Genomic DNA, 24,527 nt, shown 5'->3' with positions numbered 1-24,527 from the left:
GACATTGTTCCCACCTTATACATATCACATATCATTGTGTAAGGACCTTTTACAACTTGTCTAGCTGTATGCACTATGGGCCTGATGGTATTTATTGCATTTATGGTATTGTGTTTATAGTATTGTATTTAGGTTGTATTCTTTATTTTGTTAACCTTAAATCACTCTACATTTTGACCTCCATGTACAAATATGTTACACAAGCACATCTGTGGGATGAATCCATAGAAGGGAATTGCTAAGTCAGAGGATGTGTGCATTTTACATTTCAATGGCTCCTATACACATAAGAGAGATGAAAACAATAAAACCTAATTGCTATTGAATGTCTTTATGTGCTGAGATCACTTTGCTGGAGAAAAATAGCCTTAAGAGCCAGCAGTTGTACTGATGGCTGAAAGTCTTATTAAAGAAAAAGACTAAGGGGAATGGAATCATAAGGCAGCCAACACCACAATGCCAGAGGAGTGACTTTACTTGGGTGGATAGCAATTACTTAGTGGACATACTCATTCCTTCTCTTTTAGCTAAAGAAAGTAAACATGTTGGAAACCAGGAGATGCTTTTAGGATATGTCTGCTGCTAAAATCTGTTTTATTTCATTGGTTGTCATGACCCCACCCTTTTTTGGCATGCAAGATAAGTGTTATATTGCTTATAAAAATCATTGGAGACACTGTTATTCAGAACGGACTTTTAACAGGCACACATAAAAGGAGAAATAGATTTTTTCCAAGGGCTACAATAGGTGCTAAGTCCAAGAGTACCCAGGAGAGAGAGCAAAAAATTTGTTATATTATGCCATTTCTCTGATTTATTCACAAGACCTAATAGAACACTCTGGAGTTTTGTAGAATACTTGTGGATCTGCAGCACTCTGGTCTTCTTTCTGATTTAAAGTTGTTTCAGCTGCTTTTAGAGGAGGCTTACCAGGAACATAGCTAGCTGCCTTATGTTCTAACTGTATCAATCTAAGGGACTAGCTGTTAGACAGCTCTCTGGTAGGCAGACAGACAGGCTTTAGGTAGATTAATGTACTTTTCACTTCAACATTTAAGATGGCTGACTTCCTGAGTCTTCTCTCTTCTAGACAAAGACTTGGTAGGCTGTTTTTGGTGGGACTCCCAAATCTCCTGGGAGAGGTTGGGGCTTATGTAGTGGTAACAAGTCAGCTTTTTTTTTCTTTGTCTAGATTTTCCAATCCTCTACAATAGCCCAAACCAGCCAGTTCTGAGAAAGGGAACCCCCAATATAAAAGTTTCAGCTCTCCATACAAACTCAGATTGTGGGTTCCTGATCCTCTCTCCCACTGGACACTCTGCTTTTCCTTCTTTTTTATAAGTCAGTGGAGAAAAAGAATCTGTTCCCACAACCTTGCCATGATGGTATCATTTGAAATCAGGCCTATAATCTTAGCACTGAGAAAGCAGAGGCAGGAGGATAATGAGTTTGAGGCCAGCCTGGGCTGTAGAATATGTTCTAGGCTATCCTCAATCATATAGTGAGACCTTGCCTCAAAACAAAACAAAAACAGACAAATAAAACCAAAATAAGCAGGGAGATGGTTTAGCAGGTAAAAGCACTTGCCACCAAGTGTAATAATCTAAGTTTGATCCCAGAACCCACATGGTGAGAAGAGAGAACAGACTCTTTGAAGGTGTTCTTTGATTTCCATACATGCACTGTGGCACTTGCATACACACACAAAATATGTAAAATATAACAAAACATTATTAAAAAACAAATGAAAATGAATTTGTTGTTGGTTGTTTTTTTTCTTCTCTTTTGGGGGGCTCACTACCCAGCTCCCAAATAAATCACACACAGAGGCTTATTTTTACTTACAAATGCCCAGCCTTAGCTTGGCTTGTTTCTTGCCAACTTTTCTTAACTTACATTATCCTGTCTATCTCTGGCCTTGGGGCTTTTATCTTTCTGTATACCTTTTCTTTCCTTGTTACTCTGTGTCTGGCCGTGTAGTTAGTTGGGTGGGTGGGTGGGTGGCTGGCTGGCCCCAGAAGTCCTCCTCTTTGCTCTCTTGTTCCTCCTCCTCCTCCTCCTCCTCCTCCTCCTCCTCCTCCAAGATTTCTCCTTTTTTTAATTCTCTCTGCCTGCCATCCCTGCCTGTCCTTTCTCTCTCCTGCCTCGCTATTGGCCATTCAACTCTTTATTAGCCCATAAGGTGTTTTAGACAGGCACAGTGACACAGCTTCACAGAGTTAAACAAATGCAACATGAAAAAAAGTAACACACCTTAAAATAATATTCCCCAACATGAATTTATGTAAAATATATGTAACACCATGAAAACAGAATGCAGGTGCTGCCTTCAAAACGTACATGATCACTCAGATGGTGGTATTGGTAAAAGAAAGAGGAAAGGGGCTAGAGAGATTGTTTAGCAGTTAAGAGTGCTTCTTGCTCTTCTAGAGGACCCAAATTTTGTTTCTAGTACCCATATCAGGCATCTCACAATTCCCTATTAACTCTAGCTCCAGGAGAGCCAACTCCCTCTTCTATCCTCTTTGGGCACCTGCACATGATGTAGACACAGATGCATAGACATACACCTTTTTAAAAAATGAAAAATGGGAGATTAGAAGTTTTTTTCCTTGAAATTATTTCATTATTTTACGTGTATGAGTGTCTTGCTTCCATGTATGTTTGTATATAACGTGTATGCTTGGTGCCCTGGGAGGCTAGAAGATGGTATAGGACCCTTTGGAACTGGAGCTACAGATAATTGTAAGCAGCCATGTGGGTGCTGGGAACTGAATCTGGGTCCACCTGCTTTTAACTGCTGAGCCACCTCTCCAGCCCCAGGTTAGAATTCTGTGACTGAACCACTCATGGGATGGCTAGACGTGTTTTAGCAAGGTGCAAATGGACATCTGAGATTGTAGTATTTGATAATATTCTGATCGGATTTCTTTACCATGGTTATGGCTTTATTTATCCCTTTCTGATCTAGGATGTTTTAGAGTTAAGATTAATTTGACATCTGATTTGTGAAATAGTTACAATTAAAAGCTGATTCCTGTGAAGGGTAATTTATGTTGCCTTCAGTTGAAGCCCTGTTTGAAGTATTTCCTTTGGCTTATTTTCAATGACTTCATATGCTATGCAAATTAAGAGATTTTTAAAAAACAAAAACAAAACTCAAACCAGCCAAACTACAAGAAATCCCCCCAAAGACCATATCTCTGTAATCCTAGCACTTAGGAAGTGGAGACAGGAGGATCAGGAGTTTGAGGCCAGCTTGGGCTATATGAGACTGTCTCAAACAAACAACAGATACCCAGACAATCCACTCCAGAGTAACTGTTAAGGCAACTTACATTACTTGGACATTTGATTTACTTTTAAAACATTGAAGATTTTCTACTTGACAAAAAATATAGAAGGCCTTTGAGAGTTAGTTTGTGCTTAAAATCATTTTTTCCCAGAAAGGCAGTTATAAAGAATACAGCTACAACAGGGGAAGAAGTAAGTGTGTGTGTGTGTGTGTGTGTGTGTGTGTGTGTGTGTGTGTGTGTGTGTGTACTGCCTGTGTGCAAGCACATAGTGGCCAGAGGAAGATGTTGAATGTCTTGCTCTACCACTCTGTACCCTATTCTCTTGAGACAAGGTGTCTCAGTGAATCTGGAACTAGACTGGCCAGCAAGTCTCAGTGATCTTTCTATCTTTATCCACACAATGCTGCAGTTATAGGCACATGTGTGGTGGCACCTAGCTGTTTACATGGGGGCTGGGCATTTGAACTTAGGTCCTCATTCTTGTGGAACAAGCACTCTTACCTATTGGACCATCTTCTCCACTCCATCTTGTTTTTAAAGATTTGTTTATTTTTAATTACTTTTGTATATGTGTGCATCTCCGTCCGTGTGTGTGTGTGCCACATGAGTAGAGCAGAAGAGGGCATTGGGTCCCTTAGAGCTGGAGTGACAGGAGGTTGTGGGCTGCCCAATGTGGGTACTGGAAACCAAATGTGGATCTTTAGAAGAGCAGAAATAGCTCTCTCTCTCTCTCTCTCCCTCCCTCCCTCTCTTCTTTCTTTCTGTCTTTCTCTCTCTCTCTCTCTCTCTCTCTCTCTCCCTCCCTCCCTCCCTCCCTCCCTCCCTTCCTCCTTTCTTCCTTTCTTTTTGAGACAGGGTTTCTTTGTATAGCATTGGCTATCCTGGAACTTACTCTGTAGACCAGGCTAGCCTCAAACTCAGAGATCCACCTGCTCTGCCTTCTGAGTGCTGGCATTAAGACGTGCTCCACACCAGTGTAGCAGCAGAAATAGCTCTTAACTGCTGAGCCATCTCTGTAGGGAAGATTCACTCTGAATGTGGGCAGTACCATTCATTCCATGGGCTGGTGTCACAACTGAATACCAAGTTAAAAAGGACCTGGGAGATGATGGCTTACTAGGTAGGGTACTTGTTGCTATGCCTGAGTACCTGAGTTCAGTTTCTAGGACCCACAAAGTGGAAGGAGAGAGTCAACTCTAGCATGTTTTCATCCTCTGACTTCCACATACATACAATGGTGCATGAATGCATGTGTGCACACCCACTCAAACACACAATAAATAAATAAATGTAATTTTACAATACTGTTTTAAAAGTTCAGAAGGAAAAAGCAAGCCGAACACTCATCTGTCTGCCTCATGACTGAGCACACAGTGTGACCACTGTGGACCTCACACTGCCACCAGAGAGTCAGTGTTATCATCCCACCTTCCTCACCTTCCACATGATGGACTGCACTCTCAGCCTGGGAGCCAGGAATGTGCTTCAGTTGTTTTGTTCACAGCAACAAGAACAGTAACTAATGCAACAATCTCTCCAGTCCCAAGTAGCCAGAAGTGGAGTTGTGTTGGTAGTTCATTTGTAGTGCTGTATTTAGGATTCGAAAGTGGACAGTTCCAAACAGTTCTCCCCGCCAGAGTATCTCCTCCCACCAACATCCAGTCATTTCTATTAAAAAATAAGTGGTTGAAATACCTATTTCTAAGGCATTTCCCATTGTGCTCAAGGTACAAAAGGCTGACAAATACATTAGCTTCAAAGCATTCATGGAGTCAGTCATTTGTTGTTAAAATTACAAATTACCCTTAAAACTCACTAATAGGCACTCACTCCAATTGTACTGGCTCCTTTAAAAAATAGCAGACTCTGTAAAGGGGTGGGGGAAGGGCACAGGAAAGGATGTGTTAGGCAGGGGCCATCATGACTGGGAGAAAAATGGTCCTTTTTTAAAAGAACATATAAAATTGTATGTATTCAAGATGTACAAATATGTAAGTTTTGCTTTTTATATACATTATGAAATGATTACTAAAATCATGCTACCATCTCCTAGCCACATAGTTCAGTGAATAGGGTAAAACAAAATTTGAGACACACTCTCTAACAAGTTTTAATTATTCAGTAGTTTATTTTTTGAGATGGGGTCTCATGTATCTTAGGCTGGCCTTGAATTCACTATTCAGCCAAGGGTGACCCTGAACTCCTGATCCTTCTGCCTACATCTCTCAAGTGCTGAGATTAGAGTTGGGTGTGGCTGTGCATGCATACAATTACATTACGTGGTGGTGGTGGTGGTGGTGGTGGTGGTGGTGGTGGTGGTGGTGGTGGTGGTGTGTGTGTGACAGAAGCTTACTTATGGGGCTTGCTGGCTGCCAGCCTAGCTCCAAGTCCAGTGACAGATCCTGTCTCAAAGGAATAAAGTGAATGATAGAGCAGGGTGCCTGATGTGCTCTTCTATTATCTCTATATGTGTGAATGTATACACACACACACACACACACACACACACACACACACACACACACACAGCCTTGCCCTGGTGGAGTCTACAGCTTTGTGAGCAGTGGAATTGAGTGGCTGACAAAGTCCTGGCAGTGTTAATTAGAAGGGTAATGTAGATGAACTTTGCTGATGAGAGGATCAGATCAGTGTAGGAAGAGAGGTTACGAAGACCAACCAAGGATATGCACCCCCACCTCCATTTTTTAAGCCAAGGTCACTATGTGCTGGCTATGATTCTGCAACAATCCTTTTGCTTCTGCCTCTTGAATCCTAGGATTACAGGGATGAATCACCATGTCCTACTTCATTTTTACCCTGGTTGAAGGTTCAACTTGAAATAGTTTTCCCTTGTTGGTATATATAGCAGTCATAGAACATATCTGTTCTATCAAAGTCCTGTGTGTGGCCCCTGCTCTTACCTGCTTTGCTGTGAAAGTCTCTGTGTCTGCCACTCCCTTGCAGAGGATACCTACTCATCTTAAAGCAGGCTGATGTTACTCTATGGTTTTGAGGGGTGGGGAATGGAACCTAGATGATCATGCTTGCAAGGCAAGTGCTCTGCCATTGAGTTCTTCTTCCTTTCTGACCTTGGATTGGCTACTTAGCATGATACCCAAGGACTTTCATGATCTGAAGCCAGGGTGCCCTCTTTATTCTGAATACCCGCCTTTTCCCCAAAGACAAAGCACATACATTCTTGGAACAACCTTTAAAATTGGTCATGAAGTGTTTGCCTGGGGTCATTCTTTTCTTTCTCCTTCTCCTTTTATTATTTGTGTAAGTGTCACTGTTTGCATATGGAGGCTGGAATACAACTTTGTGGCGTTGATTCTTACCTTCATCTTGGCATGGGTTTTGGGGATTGAACCCAAGTTGTTAGGCTTGTGCAGCAAGTACCTTTGCCCACTGAACCATCTCCCTGGTTTTCTATGGTTTAAATACTCACTGCTGCCTCTTTCTTGTATACTCCTCTCAAGGCATCAGGGCACTAGGTACAAAACCCAAATCCTATGGGAAATTCTGATTTTCCTACTCTTCCCTTCCTTGCTTATCACAGACTTAGGACCTCAAGGGACTGGAAGTTAGTATCTTTCATAATTGTTTGCCCATAGTAGATGTTTTGTACATTTAGATTAACAAATTGTTATTTGATTTTTGGTGATGCTGGGGATTGAACCTGTAATTTTGGTCATGACAGGCAAGTACTCTATGATGAACCATGCTCCATCCCTCTCTTACCTTTTTTGAAACAGTCTCATGTATACCACTAGGTTGATGTCAAACTTGCTACGTATCTAAGAATGATGGACTCTTGGTCCCCTTTTCTCTAAGATGACAGGCATGAGCCATCATGTCTATCCTTTGTTTTATATATTTGGAGCTGCACTAACATTTTTCCATGCCACAGGCTAATTGACACCTAGAACATAGGCTAAAGTGGGAGCTAGCTTGGCCTGGATAATAAAAAAAGGCACCACAAATAAACTTCAGACCGTAGACTACTGATGCCTGGCAATTGTGATGGTGTGTGTTAATTGTTAACTTGGCAGGATCTGGAGTCAGGCAGACCAGTTACCCAAGCACACCTGTAAGGGATTATTTAGCTGCCGTGCATGTCTGTGAAGGCTTGACTATCTAGACTAGGTGAATTGGAGAAGGAAGAAGCACCATAAATGTGGGCGGTACCATTCCGCAGGCTGTGGTCCCAGACTGAATAAAAGGAGTGAGCAAGCTGAGCACCAGCATTCATTGTTCTCTGCTTCCTGACTGTGGATGAAACGTGGACTGCGTCTCCAAATCTAGCTTCTAGGGTTTCTTTGCAATGATGGACCGTATCCTTGAAATGTGACCCTGCCTGAAGTTGATTTGTCAGGGTATTTTGTCACAGCACGAGGAAAACTAACTAAGAGAGGAATGAAGCTGTTACAACTAGAATGTCTAGTTCCAGCATTAAAGCATAAGCCAGTTGGCTGTTGAGGCACGTGCTAGCCCTGGAAAGGCAAAGGCAGAAGGATTTATGCAACGTTTGAGAGTAGCTGATCTACATAAGGAATTTCAGGACAGTCAAGGCTCCCGACTAAGACTGTCAGGATCATGACCGATCCTGCTTAGCCCAGGAATGAAATCTGTTAGCACAGCACATTGGTTGAATGAAACAGAGAAACCCCATCTCACCACAGATGCTTAGTAGACTGTTTATAGTGACCCCACCTGGTGCTCACAGTCTCAGAAACAAACCAGAGAGAGCTGGTACTTTCAAAGAAAGGAAAGAGTATTTTTTTACAAGCCAGTAGTAAACTTGATGGTGGAATCAGGAGTGCCATTAAAACCAGCCTCAAGGCTGTGGGTGTGGCTTAGTGGTACAGTGCGCTTTCCCAGCTTGTGAAAATGCGCGGCATTTTATCCCCAGCTTTTGTGGTGTTAGAGAAATACTCTACCATTACTGTGATAAAAGACCACTACCAAAATGAACTGGGGATAGGGGTGGGGGGTATTTTACCTACTCTGTCATCCAGGGACATTAGGTCAGGAACTCAAGGTAGGAACCTGGAGGCAGAAACTGAGGCAGAGGCCACAGAAGAGAAACGCTGCTTACTGGCTTGCTCCCCTTGGCTTGCTCAGCATACTTTCTTACACAACCCAGGACCACCTGCCAGGGATAGGATACCAAGTGAGAAGTGGTTTGGGCCCTCCCATCATCAATCACTTAAGTAAGAAAAAAAAAATGCCCCACAGGCTTGCCTACAGCTAATCAGGTAGAGACATTTTCTCAATTGGGTTCCTTTTTCCAAATGACCCTGGCGTGTGTCAAGTTGACATAAAACTAGCCAGTTCAGCTACATACCCAGACATGCTGCTCTATTTCTTGGTGGAAGGATTCGAAGTTACTTTTTTAGAATCTTTTATGCTTTATTATCATTGTTTTTTTTTTGAGACAGGGTTTCACTATGTAACCCTGGCTGTCCTGGAACTTGCTCTGTTGACCAGGCTGGCCTCGAACTCACAGAGATCCGCCTGCCTCTCCTTTCCGAGTGCTGATATTAAAGACGTGCACCAACACCGCCCAGCTCCTACTCACAATTTTTACGAGTTTGCTTTGATGACTTTCTGTGTAGGCTATTTTCTAAACTGGTGTTTGCTTTTTTGTTTGCTTTTTCCTTTTCTTCTTCTGCTTCATTCTTTTTGTTAAGAAGAGATTTATTTATTTATTATGTATACAGAGGGGGGCACCAGATCTCATTACAGATGGTTGAGCATGTGGTTGCTGGGAATTGAACTCAGGATCTTTGGAAGAGCAGTCGGTGCTCCTAACCTCTGAGCCATCTCTCCAGCCCTTCTGCTTCATTTTCTATCAGTCAGTCGTCAGTCAATCAACAGCCAATCAGTCATTCTACCTACCTGTTGGGTTTACGTGTGTGTGTGTGTGTGTGTGTGTGTGTGTGTGTGTGTGTGTGTGTGTGGCAATAGTCAGTTCCCTCCCTCCACCTGGGGATTGAACCCAGGTCATCAGGCTTGGCAGCAAGTGTTTCTAGGAGCTGCTTAATTTTTTGAATACACAACACTGATTTCAGTGGTCTGATCATTGGGAAACTTCTGTAATCATAAAATTGCAAGTATACTCTCAACATTAAGATAGATTTATTTTCTGACTGTTGAAAGGATAGAGGGCAGAGAGGCTTATCATGAAAATCAATGACTCAGCAATTACAAATTATTCTCTTTTAATTGAAGAGTATTGTTTTTAAGCATTTATTTTGTGTGTGTACCTGTGTGCGTGCTCACGTGCACACCCCATGGCACAGGTGAAGGACAGAGGACAACTTGCAGAAGTTAGTTCTCTTTCCACCATGTGGGTCCGGGGGGTCAAACTCGGGGCATCAGTTTTAACAGCCTTGACCCGCTGAGCAATCTCATGGTCTCCCTCATTTTTCTTTTTGAAAGTTCAAAAGTCCAAATAAGATAAGATACCAAGTGAGAAGTGGGTCTCTCATTCGTGCCCCATCTGCCCAGTCCCTCCTAATGTGAAACTGTCTTAGTTATTTTTCTGTGTTGAGACTAATACATGACAAGAAGCAACATTAAGAGAAGAAGGGTATATGTTGCTTTCCAGTTTGAGGGGGTACATTCCATCATGTCAGGAAGGCATGAAAGAGTGAGTAGAAGGTATGGAAATATGAGCAGAAGGCATCTTGTCACATTGCTTTCTCAGGAAGCAGGGAGTGTTCATTTCTAGTGTGTATGTCAGGGTTTTGTTTTGTTTTGTTTTGTTTGAGGCGAGGTTTTGCTGTGTAGCTCTGGTTGACCTCACCTCTAGATCCTCCCACGTTAGCCTTCTAACTGCTGGGATTACAGGTATGTACCACCAGCTGAGATTCTATATTTTAGCCCATATCCAAACAGAATTGAACATATTTCCTCCATCCCCCCCCAAGTCCTAAAGGCCTACTTATTTTGTACCCAGTGCCATTGTGGCCACCCATGTTGTATGTTCCTAACAGATCTTGCTACAAACTTGGGCTTCCAGAGTAAAGATGCTTGCCACTAAACTCCCCAGAGAGCTTGCTTGTCCCTGTCTAGCCTTTGCCCTCCTACCCATTCTCTAGAGGCACAGACTAAGTAGGTGTGGGATCCACTGACCACCTCAGGGCTACTAGGAATAAGACTGTAGCTAACTTGATGGACATACCTAGCTTACACTTGTGTGTGTGCATGCATGTGCATTCACAGACATGGCTGTGGAGGCCAGAAGACAACCTTGAGTGTTCCTCAGGTTTTGTCCACTTATTTTTTTGTTGACATAGGGTCTCTGATTAGCCTGGAACTCACCAAGTAGGCTAGGATGGCTGGCTAGCGAGTCCCAGAGATCCACCTCTCTGCAGTCCCGACGTAAGAGTGTCCCTACATCAGCTTCTTCTTTTTCTTTTCTTTCTTTCTTTTTTAAAATGTGAGTTCTGGAGATCAAACTCTGGTCCTTGTGCTTGCAAAGCAAGATCTTTACTAACTGAGCTATCTGAGGCCCCAAACTTACATTTTCAGGTTCGTTGGGTTAACCCTTCACTGGAGTCAAGGGCCATGCTTTTCAGGCAGTAATTCTTAGTTTAGGGTATGGTAATATAGAGGCCCATGTAGTTGGAAACCATTCATTATCACAGTTTCTACATTTTGAAGTGGAAAACGGTTACATTCCTTTCTGATATCAGCTACAGAAAGCAGAAGATGGCAATTTTGGCCTTAGAGTGTGAGTTAAAAATAAATATTGAAGAACATTAGTTAGAACATTGTTTTTCAGAGCCAAGGCCTTAGGCTGGCCAACCTGAGGCCATTCCTACAGTGATGAGCCTTGTGTGTCTTTCTCTTGTATTCCTTTTATTCCCTGAGGGGTCATTTGTTTCAGAGGCATAGTAAGTGTTGGGAGATGCCCTGTAGACAAGTATCTGCTTTTGGAGTGTCTTCCTTGCTAGCCGTTGAACAGAGTGAAATAAGAATTGAGATTAGAAATGATGCCAGCACTCAGAGCAAGGAACAATTGTTTTGAAAGAAAAGTAGACTGAAGGCTTTACTTGACTCTTCCGCATTCCTTCCAAGTCCTTGATAGCATTTTGATTTTCCTTGGCAACATTGTAGAAGTATCCTGGACTTTTTTCTTTTATATTTATGTATTATTTTAAAAATTTATTGTGTTTTATGTCTATGGGTGTTTTTGCCTGCATGTATCCATTCACCACTTATGTGCCTGGTGCCCAAAGAGGCCAGAAGATGGTGTCAGATACCTTGGAACTGGAGCTGCATGTGGTGCTGGAAATCCAAACAGCCAGTGCTCTTAACTGCTGAGCAATCTCTCTAGCATCTATTTTTACTTTTAATTATATTTATGCATGTGTGTCTTGTGTGTGGGTATGTGCTGGAGTTACAAGTAGCTGTGAGCCATCTGATGTGAGTGCTGGGAATTTGTATCCACTGCAAGAGCAATATGCACTCTTTGTTGTTTTGTTTTTGAGTCAGGGTTTCTCTTTGTAACTCTGGCTGTCCTGGAACTCACTCTGTAGATCAGGCTGGCCTCGAACTCACAGAGATCCACCTACTTCTAGGATTAAAGGCGTGTACCACCACTGCCCAGCAGTAATTTACACTCTTAAACACTGAGCCATCTCTTTAGCCTCTCTGGGATTTTTATTTTATTACTATTTTTTTTTTTTGAGACAGGGTCTTATCTTGTAGCCCTAGATTGCCCAGGACTTGCTATGTAGACAAAGCTGACCTCAGAGCCACAGAGAGATCCACCTACCTCTGCATCCAGTGCTGGGATGAAAGGCATGTGCCATCACATTTGGCATTTACCCTGCTTTTTAATTTTGGTGGTGCTACAGATAGAACCCAGGGTCTTATGCATGGTAGGCTAACAATCTCTAATAGTCTGTTACATTACATCTCTAGCCCCACTTTTTCTCCTACAAATATTTATGTGTAGAACAAAGTTTCTCCATTTTTATTTATCTTTTAATATGTGTTATTGTTTTGACTACATGTATATATGTGTACTACCGTGTGTTCCCGGTACCCCCACACACCAGGGAGGGTGTTGGCACCCTGGAACTGGAGTTACAGATGGTTGTGAGCCACCATGTGGATGATGGAAACCAAATCTGGTCCTCTGTAAGAGCAGCAAGTGCTCTTAACCCTTAGCTGTCTCCAGCCCCGTGTTTATTTAAAAAAGTAAAAATCTATTATTTGACTATTCATACACATTTTGTGTATGTATATGACATTATGTATTGATCATACCCACCCTCCAACTCTCCCCAGAACCTCTCCTCCCAACATGTCTCCTTCCCACCTTCATATCCTCTTTTTAATATATGTATTTTATATATGTTAAATCTAATTTGAGCCACCCACATGTGCCCAGCCTCATTTTAAAAAGTTTATTTTGTAAGGGGTTGGATAGATGACTCAGAGGTTCAAAGTACTTGTTGCTCTTGCAGAGGACCCAGGTCCAGTTCCACCCAGCCTATGGCAGTTCATTTGTCTGTAGCTCTAGTTTCAGGGGATCTGATGCCCTCTTCTGTTCTCCACAGGCATGATATGAAGGTGGTGCATATATACATGCAGGCAAATACACAAAATTTAAAAAAATCTTAAAAAAACCACAACAAAACTTTTTGTGAGACAGGGTGTGGGAGCCTGTTTTCAGGTTCCTCATGGCTTTACCCAGCAGGTCTGCATAGAGAGGATGATTGGCCCACAGGCCTGAGTGCAGGTGTCTGAGATGGTCTGCACTTGGCTGTGCTGGGGGTGGAGGTCTTTTGCTCCACCCCTTGGCGTCTCTGTAAATACCCTGAGGCAGAGACAGTTGGGGCCCATTGGCATAGGTTCTAGGCCCTCTCGAGGCTATCTGTTATTATCTGTTTATCTCCACAATCTGAATCCTTCTAATATTTCCTGCTGCTCACACTCAAGAGAACTAGGGAGCTGTGGGGTTGGTTGACAAATGCCCTGCAACAAGCTCTCATTTAGCCCAAACTATCTTTAAACTCTATGTAACAGAGTATGACCTTGAACTCAATTCTTTAGCCTATACCTCCCAAGTGCTAAGATTACAATCATGAGCCATTATACTTGGCAATATATATTTAAAAAGTTTTACTTTTAAAATTAAAAAAAAAATGAAGCTGGATGGTGGTGGCGCACGCCTGTAATCCCAGCACTTGGCAGACAGAGGCAGGCGGATCTCTGTGAGTTCGAGGCCAGCCTGGTCTACAAAGCGAGTTCCAGGACAGCTAGGGCTGTTATGCAGAGAAACCTTGTCTCAAAAAATCACCCCTCCCCCCAAAAAATTGTATTCCTTGATGGTTTTACATATGAAAATGGTGATTTTTTTAGTTTTTTCACACCCATTATTCCGTCTCTCCCGCTCCCTTCTCCCACTGAAACTCGTCTTCTTTCCACTGTCCCCTCCTCAATCAAGTCTTAGTTTGGTTTCTATGACCTACTGAGTTTATATAGGGTCTGATGACTTTTCAATCTCGAAAAGTGAGTCAGGCAACAAGATGGCTCAGGAAGAAAAAGGCGCTTAACACCAACCAGAGTTTGATCCCCTAGTCACACATGGTAGGAGAGAACCTACTCATGTTATCTTCTGACCTCCACACATGTACTGTGACCTGCTGGTGGATGCACTTGTTCATATGTACATGTGTTCAATAAACACACATTAGATAATAAATGTAAAACAAAAGATTCAGAAAAGTAAAGTAGGTGCATCAGGCTAAGCTTACTCTAAAATCTAAGTAATCAAGAGTGAATACTTGGGGCTGGGGATTTAGCTCAGTGGTAGAGCAAGGCCCTGGGTTCGATCCTCAGCTCAAAAAAAAATAAGGAAAAAATAAAGAGTGAATACTTGACAAGTATTGTTAGAGGTTTTTGCCCTTTTTTTTTTGGGGGGGGGGGCAACCAGCTCCCAAATAAATCACACATGGAGGCTTATTATTACTTATGCCTGGCCTTAGCTTGGCTTAGTTTCTAGCCAGCTTTTCTTATCTTAAATTATTATATTTTCCCATTCTCTTACTTCTGTAAATCTTACTCTTACTCCATGGCTGGCTGTGTGGCTGTGTGGCTGTGTGGCTGTGTGGCTGTGTGGCTGTGTGGCTGGCCCCTGGAGTCCTCCTCCTTCTCTGGCCCCTAGATCTTAGCTCTCTCCTCCCAGATTTCTCCTTCTATATATTCTCTCCGCCTGCCAGCCCTGCCTATCCTTTCTCCTGCCTTGCTATTGGCCAGTTCTTTATTAGCCCATCAGGTGTTTTACACAGGCACAGTGACACAGCTTCACAGAGTTAAACAAACGAAACATGAACAAAAGTAACACACCTTAAAATAATATTCAACAACAGACAAGAGAGACATGTCTTAGATTTTGCTTTATTAACAGTATCTTGCTCTCATGGCTAGATCTTTATGATTGCAAAGGATTCAATCAGTAGGTGGTGATGGGTCTCCTTGATGGCTTCTTCATTGTGGTATCTTTTTGAAAAACGCTTGGAATTCTTCGAAACTGACTTCTCCATCACCATTCTTATCTAGCTCTTCAAAGAGCTTGTCTAGAGTACTTGAATCCTGGTTTTAGACAAAAAGAATGGGTTAGGAGAAGGAAGAAAATTTAGATAGGATACTGGAATGGATCTCTGAAATTAGAGGAACTGGATTTTTCCTTCCAAGAAGGCAGCCTAGGTTTCAGTCACCTGCTACTGACAATATAATGATAGTTGTGGTTTTATGTAACATAACTGGGTTCTATCTTACTTTTTTATTTTATTTATCTTTGAAACAGGGCCCCATTATGTAGCCCTGACTAGCCTGAAACCCACTATGTAGATCAGACTAGCCTTGAACTCAACAGAGATCCACCTGCCTCTGCCTCCAGAGTCCTGAGATTAAATGAGTGAGTGCACCACCTCTCCCCGATTTAAACCATACTGATGTGGGTATGTGCATCTGTCTGTGGGCAGGGACTTGTGAGTGCATCAGATCCTCTGGAGCTCCAGGTGGTTGTAAGTTACCTGATAGGAGTGCTGGGATCTGAATCTAGGTCTTTTGGAAAGAGCATCATGTGCTCTTACCCATTGAGCCATCTCTCCAGCCCCTTGCTCTTTTTTGTTTGTTTGTTTTTCGAGACAGGGTTTCTCTGTGTAGCTTTGCGCCTTTCCTGGATCTCACTATGTAGACCAGACTGGCCTTGAACTCCCAAAGATCTGCCTGCCTCTGCCTCCCGAGTGCTGGGATTAAAGGCGTGCACCACCAACGCCCGGCTGCCCCTTGCTCTTTATAAATTTTTTTTTTCAGAGCTGAGGACCGAACCCAGGGCCTTGTGCTTGCTAGGCAAGAGCCCTACCACTGAGCTAAATCCCCAAGCCCTAAAATTTTAACATTATATAGCACATTTATTATTCTCTAATAGTCATAATCTGCATTTTGATATATTTGATAGATCTAAACTTTTTTGTTTTGTTTTAGAGGCAGGGTTTGTTTATTTAGCCCTGGCTGTCCTGGAAGAGATCTGAACTTTTTTATGCCTCTAAAAACATTCTTCATGGCCGGGTGGTGGTGGCGCACCCCTGTAATCCCAGCACTCGGGAGGCAAAGGTGGGTGGATCTCTGTGAGTTCGAGGCCAGCCTGGTCTACAGAGCTAGTCCAGGACAGGCTCTAAAGCTACAGAGAAACCCTGTCTGAAAACCCCCCCCCCCAAAAAAAATCTTCAAATTGGACATAGCAGCTCAAGCCTGAAATCCCAACAATTTAGAAGGCTGAAGTAGGGAGATTGCACTGAGTTTGAGGTTAGCTTGAACTACACAGTGAGTTTTAAGTCAGCTTGGGCTACATAGATCCTTGTTTCAAAAATGATAAAATTCTAACCATTTATCATGTATCTATTTAAAAAATATTTATTTTTTAAAGATTTAAAGAAGATTTTATGAGTATGTGCGTTTTGTCTGCATGTATGAATATGTGCCATGTGTGTTTGGTGCCCACAGAAGCAAGAAGAGGACATTGGATCTCCTGACACCAGAGTTAAAGATGGTGTGAGCAGCCATGTGCCTACTGAGACCCAAACCTGGGTTCTCTGCAAGAGTAGTAAATGCTCCTAACTGCTGAGCCATCTCTCCAGTCCCTCATCTAGCCATTCTTATGTGGACAGCTCAGTAGTGTTAAGTATATGTACTTTACTATGCAACAAATCATCCACATGCACGTGTGAGGTCTTGGGTTCAAGTCCCAGCAACACATTCACAAAGTTATTGTGAATTATAAGAAAATTAGGGAACCCCAGATTATAATGTTAATGTTTTCAGCTTTGTGTGTGTGTGTGTGTGTGTGTGTGTGTGTGTGTGTGTGTGTGTGTGTGTGTTCTAAAAACAAAAGTCATGTGGATTTCGGCTGAAGCTCAGGGATAGAGTGTTTAGTCTTGGCTAGGCCCTGGGTTGTATGTGGCCATATCCGCACAGGACTGTGGACAGTATTTCAGAGGCAGTCCTCAGCCCTGGGCCCTCAGCTATTTTCCTTTCCCACCCTCAGATGCAGCAGCCTGTGGCTGCTCAGGTGTGTACTCACCTTCAGGAGACTGGGGAATTCTGACTGAATCAGCAGCTTCAGCTCCTCCTTTGATAGCTGGTTTGGATCGCCTTCCTTGGCTGCATATTTCTGAAAAATACTCTTCATTTCTTCGGAAGACTTCTTAGTGCTCATTCTGCTGTCTTCTGAATTGGGAAGAAAATAGATTTACCAAAAAGCTGAAGTGGGGCGGCTTCCATGTCACGTATTCCCTACAAGGTTTTCCTTCCCCCTTTATTGGGAAAGACAAGGAGGAGAAGAAGAAACAGGGAGAGGAGAAGAGAGGTAGATGGGAACAGCATTATTAGTTCCTAATGGATCTTAAAAACAATCAGGTTAGGGGCTAGGGACCATAGCTGTTAGTGGAGTGCCTGCTAGCCTGCTGGAAGCCCCAGGCTCGCTCTCTCTCCCCAGCACTCCAGAAGCTAGTGGGCCATGTTCAGATCACATGGAGCTGCTCACCAGTCAGTGCACCGCAATGGGTGAGAAGCGATGAGGAGCTGAGGAGGAGCTCTTTTATAGTCTTTACAGACATACCACCTGATTAGGAAATTCCCCTCTGTTTACTCTTTAAGGGTAATGATTAATGGGTTCTGAAACCAGGCTTAAGACTCTCAATTAAGGGCAAGCTCCGATAAAGAGTGTCTTCAACAGTTGCTTAATGGTTCAGGGTCCCAAGAATAAAACCTGTATTTTCTTTTTCTTACAATAATTTTCCCTCCAATATAGAATTTTTATCTTGCTCACAGCTCACATTTCTGAAAGCAATGAGATTGCAGATTTAGGCTTGAAAAAAAATTTTTTTTATGCAGAAATAAATTCTGTCTCAGAAGGGACAGTATTACACAGCTTTTAAAAACACAGAATTGGAGCTGGGCAGTGGTAGTGCTTGCCTTTAATCCCAGCACTCAGGAGGCAGTAGCAGGCAGATCTCTGTGAGTTCAAGGCCAGCCTGGTCTACAGAGGGAGATCCAGGACAGTCACCAAAACTGCACAGAGAAACCCTGTGTCAAAAAAAATATCTATGTATGTATATAGAATTGGGCCAGGTAGTGGTGTCCCACGCCTTTAATCTCAACACTCAGGAGGCAGAGGCGGGTGGATCTCTGTGAGTTCAAGGCCAGCCTGGTCTACACAGCTAGTTCCAGGACAGTTAGGGCTACATAGAGAAACCCTGTCACAAACAAACAAACAAACAAACAAACAAAGAGAAGATAGATACAAATTTCTGATTTTATTTGGGAAAGTAAGATTTTTGAATTATATGCCATTTTCTATCTTTTTGATTATTGTTCCTATCTCTTCCTTTTATTTCTTTATACTTACATCCCTCCTTCTTTTTCCCTTCCTCCCTTCTTTCCTCTCCCTCTCTTACTCCTGGCTGCCCTGGAGCTTGCTATATAGATCAAGCTAGCTTTGAACTTCTAGAGACCTGCCTCCTGTGTTGGAATTATCAGTGTATACCACCATGTCTGGCTGTATTTCTCCTGTTTATAACAAAATATATTTTGCCAAATCATTCTAAAACTCGTGAAAACACTCAACTTACGCTTAAGCAATTGGAACTATTTCAGAATTTTTGGAATAGCAAGGATTTGAAAATAGAGATGAAATTGATTTTTTTTTCTAGAAAGAGGTTCATGAAAAGCTAGGACATTTCTTGGGGACATTACTCTAATGCTGACTCTAAGTCACAGGTAGGAGTTCCAGATTGACTTCAAAAGCACTTCAGCTTTTAAACACTTGGACACTTAGACTTTTCTCTGACCTGCAGCATACTCCCTACAAATTCAGGGTTCAAATATTGGACTGTACTTTGCCCAGATGTTTCTCACCTCTAAAACTCTAGGACCTTATTTACATTGGAGAACAAATGTGAAATGCTATGGTGTTGCTCATACAATTCTGGTCAATCCTGAGCATTTATTATTCTATAGGTTTTATTGCACTTTACCTGACTCCAGTACAGACTTATGTATTAACCCACTTATTGGAGTTACTGGCATTGTAGGTTAGCCTGTCAGTTGGTAGGTAGGTAGGTAGGTCTGTTTATCTACTGTGTGTGTATGTATGTATATGTGTGTGTGTGTGTGTGTGTGTGTGTGTGTGTGTGTGTGTGTGTATGGGTGTGTGTATGAGTGTGGTATATTCATGTATACACATGTGTGTACAGTTGTGTAGGGTGTCAGGTGTCCTTCTCTATTAGTCTTCCACCTTATTCCCTCGAGATAGGGTCTGTCATGGAACCTGAGCTAGGTTGGTAGCCAGCAAGCCCAGTGAACCCCTTATCTGCTCTCCACCCCCATAGTGCTGGGGTTACAGGCACACAGCCAGGCCTGACCTATTACATGGGTGTTGGGATGTAAATTCAGTTTCTTGTGCTTATGCTCAAGTGCTCTTATGCTCTGAGTTATATCTCCAAACTCATTATTTGTTGATTTTTGGAGCCAGGGGCTCTCAGGAGGCCCAGCCTGGCCAAGGATAACCTTGAATTTCTGGTCCTTCTGCCTCTACCTCAGCTGTGCTGGGATTGCAGGTATGGGCTCCCATGGCCAGCTAGCATGGTTTTTAGTTGATGATTTTACATAGTAATACTCTGATTTTGGCTATGGTTTTTTAAAGGTTTTAGAAAATTTCCAGTGTTTTTGTTTGCTTGTTTTACATGTAAGTTCTAGTTTCCTGGGAGGAAGTGAGCTTTTGTGATTAATCATAGTAAGGACTATAGTTTTTCCTCCAATGTCTTTCTTTGTTGCTGTTGGTTTTTGAGACAGGATCTCTTTGTGTAGCCCAACTCACAATGTAGTTCAGGCTACCCTTGAACTTCTTCCTGGTCCTCCTCTCTCAGTCCTCCTGATTGATCACCTCATTCCAGCATCTTTAAGGTTTTTTGTTTTTTGTTTTACATCTAAAGCAAAGTGGCAAGAATAATACAGAAGTGTTCCTTTTGATTAGACTCTACCTGCTAATATCTCCACATGTGCTTTCCCCCTTTCTGGGCCAATTCTTTCCTCCTCATCAATCATTTGAGGAGTAGTTGTGGAATCTCACTGGTTTCCTGCAAATAACTTAGCCTGTGTCTCCTAAGGACAAGAACTTTTTTCTATAGAACCTCAGTGGTATTATCACAGCATATTTCAATCCCCTCAATTGTTTTCTCAAATGATAATTTTGGAGCTAAAATTGATGAGAGTTGGTGTCCTATTTCTTGTGGCTATATTGAAAAAATGATTTTAATTACTACATATAATCCCAATATCAGTAGCTTATATGACAGATGTTTTATGTACTGTACTTACTTCATATCATGTGGCATATCTGACGTGTAAAAGTATAACAAATACATAATACATGAATTCTAAGGATCAGGGTTAAAGTAGTATAGGCCATGTCTAGTTTATGTGTTGTTGGGAATGGAAGCCAGGGTTTCAAGCATGCTAACTAAGCAAGCACTCTACCAACTGAGCTACATTCCCAGCCCAAAGGATTTTTTTCCTTCAGGCAGTCCATGCTATTGACTTTGAGCAGAATAACATGGTCACAGAAACCGCAGGTGCCAAGAGTCTTTCTCAGGGGGTAAAAAAAAAGTCTGTCCAAAGATCAAGCAACTGAGCAGAGAGGTGCTGCTTAACCTTTGCCTCTCCATTTTTCCATTACCAACCTTGTACCTGTCATTCTTTCCCCTTCTCTCATTTCAAAACATACTCGTTTGAACACACCCTGCATTTATGGCATGTTTCCATACATTGTTAGTTAATGTTTCATGAGACTATTAGTGGATTTCGAGTTTCTGACTGCTGGGTTACCCTTGTGCTAAGATAAATGTAAAAACCAGACATGAGAGATAACACTGGAGGAGATGAGCATGTGAATCTGAGAAGAAGCACAGGGTATTCTTCAAGTTCTGTTACAAGCCTGAGTTCTGACAGGCAGCACTGGGCCATTTTAAGCAGAGATCTTCCCTGGAAATGAGGGATGTATAGCCTAAATGACTTTTGGCCTATGTGGTGCACACCTGTAATCCTAGCACTCGGGAGGTGGAGAAAGAGGAATCAGAAGTTTAAGGTCCTCCTCTGCTACATATAGGGAGTTTGAGGCCAACCTGGGCTACATGAGACCTTGTCTTAATAAAATCCTCTTGTATTACTAATTGTATTAGTGTTACTAATGACCAAGTCCCCACAAAACAAGGTGGGTGTGAAATGCTATTGTATATTCTCTTTGACTTTGAAATTTAAAATACTCTGAACTCATCCTTTCTAAGGAACTAAATTTTAGTTATTTAAAACGATAACTTAATTTTAGTTGTCCTTAAAAGTGACAGCATACTTGTCCCCCTTACTTGGCCTTTATGTGGTGCCTGCCCTCCCTGAACCCTCGGAGTTCATGTTCTTTTCTCCTTCCAGCCTTGGCCTGGATTGTGTTATCTCCTGTCTGTGCTAGTCTTCAGTTCTGAGTTCCCAGAGGCGTCCGCACAGGAGCCAATGCTTACTGAGGGCTTTGGTTATGGTTTGTTTTTATATTATAGGCACTCAACTTCTGTAGCCTCCTGAAATCATTGTAGCCACACTATGAAATGGATACTGTTCCCTTTGGTCTATATATAGCTATACAAACAGGACAGCATTGGATTCCTGTTGCTGCTTTATTAAGTTCTTACCAATATGGTACCTGGGACTACCACAAACTTGCTCCCTTTTAGGTCAGAAGTTTAAAATGGGTTGACAGGACATGTTCCTTCTGAAGTTACAGGAGAGACTGCTTAGGTTTTCACCTTCTGGAGGCTGCTTGCTCATGGATACGCTCTCCATCCTGAAAGCCAGAAGCTTGGCATCATCCAGTCTGTCTGTAATGTCTGCTTTGCGATCATTTCACCTCTGATTCTGTCCTTCCTTCCTCCCTCAAGGTCCCACATGATATTGTGGATTTATCCTTATAACCCCAAATAAACATCTGTGCCAGGGGTGAATTCTTTAGGAATGAGGACTTCATCCTGCCTCTCCAGCCGATGTGATGATGCCTTCTGTCTTGTCATGACACAGCAAGGAAGCCCCTCCCACTTCCAGGAACTTTAACACAACCCCATTTGTAAATTCTAATGTCACAAAAGGTCTAAGAACTATAATGTGCACATCTTTGGTAGGGTATAGGAAATGAATTAACAATATGTAGAGGATTTATTTGGTAAGGAGAGCATACTCATTGTAGGACAATAAGGAGAATTGGAGCATGTCTCAAATCCTGGGCTCTTTGGTGAAGTAGAGAGAAGGCCTCTTTAGAAATGGAATGAAGAAGTGGTCTGTGTATGGGAGTGTGGTGGGGGAGCAGGGAGTGGAGGAGCCATTGGCATTGGGCTTGCCTAGTTGAGTAGAAAGTACAGGTTTAAATCTATCAGGAAAGTCCAGCATGCATGAGGCGAGACCTGAGGGCCACTCAGGAGGTTCCTTTGATTTGCAGTGACAGAGACTTCTGGAGCAAGTAGCAAGACAGTGTTAGGTAACATAGTAATGATGTAAAGTTGGTTCGTAATTCTATGCACATCTTCAACATGACCCATAGAGAATCCAAATTAGAGTAAAGCTTAAAAAAGGGAGAGAGAACCCCAAGAACCCAGTGGACAGTAGGAGAGGAACGGGGAATCTTTGTAAAGAGTACTTAAGGAACACACTAGAAAGTCTGGACAAATCACTAGAAATGGGGCTAGAGATATAGCTCAGAGGTGGAGTGTTTACCTACCGTGTATGAAACTCTGGATTTAATTACTAGTCCTGTATAAAGGAAAACAACAGCAAAATCAAAGGGCTGACAAAATGGCTCAGCAGATAAAGGTGCTTGCTGCCAAGCCTGATGACTTGAATCTTGTCCCTGGTAGTTACATGGTGGAAGGAGAGAACAATTCCTGAAAGTTGTCCTCCAACCTCTACACACCCTCTGTGGCACACAAGCACCCCTCTCTCATACACATACAACAACACTATAAATAAATGTATATTTTTTTAATGAGGAAGAGGAAGAGGGAGGTGGAAAGAGTCTTCTGGGAGTAGATGTTCCGGTTTTGTCCAAGTGAAATATTCAGATAAGGAACCAGTTCTCAGGATGCAGTCATGGAGGCCCCATACACACTGCCATTAAGGAATTTCATCATTGATAAGAGACTTGGACTTCCATACACTTGGTTTAAGGTACCCTGGGACGCCGAAGGACTTGAACTCATTACACTTTCATTGAGGTTGCAGAATATCTCAGTCAAGGTTAATTAGTGCCTTAGTTATCCTTGTGCGGTGTCTTTACAACTCCCAAAGCTTTATAACTTATTGATCTTTAAATTTTTTTTGGTATGCCATATGGCTCTGTTCCAAGAAAGGACAGAATGTGGGGGTCAGATCCCAGCCAATAGTGGGGTCAAGGAAATAGTTTTGCAAAGGAAGGAGCTTTTTCCTTTCAGATGCAAAAACTGTGGTATTTTGGAAATGTTGGGGATAAATATAAAGGCACTTGGGGTTCACTAACCACTTGACAGTGATAAAATTAGCATGCTTTCAACCATGTTGCTCTCATTCTTAGGTTTTTTGGGTCTCTTTGTTGCCATCACTTGCCATCTCCCCCCCCCCCATTTTCTCTCTTTTGAGACAGTCTCATGTAGCTCAGGCAGGTGTGGAACTTGCTCTGTAGCACAGCTATGCCCTGGTTTATGTGGTGCTGGGGCTCAAACCCAGCGAATCTTGCATGCTGGGACCAGAACCTGGGTCCTTTGCAAGAGCAACCAACACATACTCTTAATTGCTGACCTATCTCTCTGGCATTCTCCCATCCTGTTCTTAATTGGTTTTTTACTGTGTTTTCAATAGTTCAGACCAATAATATTTCTTGATTACCATAGTCACTGATAACTGAAGCAATTTACCTTCAAGGACTCTAGGTAGTGCACCTCTGACAGGAACCCAGGGGAGTTTATCACCATATTTAGAACTTGAATGGAACCTAAATGGAAACTGAGGCTCTGACTAGTACTTCTAAGTAGCCCGTGGCAACTCTTGTAAACTTACCTACCTTTTCTTAGAAAATACACACAAGGACCAGGCATTTCTAAGTAGCTTGGCTTCCTAAGCTCGAGGCTGCTTTCCCTCACTTCACTCAGTAACACTCTAGCCCTAATTTGCCAGCCAAAGAAGGTGGGGAAGACATGCTAGGAATTAAGGGCAATTCGGAAATTAAGCACGACTTCCAACAGGAGGCAGAATCCATTTGTCCCCAGCCCTTCCCCTCAGTGACTCTTGGAGTTTGCTTGGGTTCAGATGGCTCCAAACATTTTCTGGGGCATTAATAAAATCAGACATTTTCTTGGAAAATCATCCTTTAGGAAATTCCAGTTGTCAGGGATTCCTTTAGAGCCGTATGTGACTTTCAGAGCATGTGTGGGAGTGTAATCAATCTTCTATGAGAAACCTGAGCAATTTTATTAGAACAGGTTGACTTTAGCCAGCTACACTCTCTGATATAACATCTTAACAACAACAACAACAACATCAGCAAAAACATGGCTGGGTGTGGTGGCACAGGCCTTTAACCCCAGTATTCAAGAGGTAGAGGCAGGCCAATTTCTATGAGTTCAAGCCAGCCTGTTC

General features: G+C 42.4%; 2 protein-coding genes across 6 annotated transcripts in view; one reads left to right on the top strand and one right to left on the bottom strand.

Moving 5' to 3' along the window:
- Nucleotides 1-24,527, top strand: part of Ctps2 (CTP synthase 2) — a 111,353-nt gene that overhangs the window by 42,040 nt on the left and 44,786 nt on the right. The gene's annotated exons all lie outside the window — the stretch shown is intronic.
- Nucleotides 14,808-17,040, bottom strand: S100g (S100 calcium binding protein G). The gene is made up of 2 exons (XM_036175122.1): nucleotides 16,906-17,040; nucleotides 14,808-14,912 (listed from the first exon to the last, which is right to left on the bottom strand). Exons 1-2 carry the CDS (start codon nucleotides 17,038-17,040, stop codon nucleotides 14,808-14,810), a joined length of 240 nt encoding a protein of 79 aa, XP_036031015.1.

This window comes from Onychomys torridus, chromosome X (assembly GCF_903995425.1).
Source record: "Onychomys torridus chromosome X, mOncTor1.1, whole genome shotgun sequence".
In the NCBI taxonomy this organism is placed as follows: Eukaryota; Metazoa; Chordata; class Mammalia; order Rodentia; family Cricetidae; genus Onychomys; species Onychomys torridus.
Note: the sequence above shows the minus strand (reverse complement) of the source record. Positions and strands in the feature narration are given on the sequence as shown.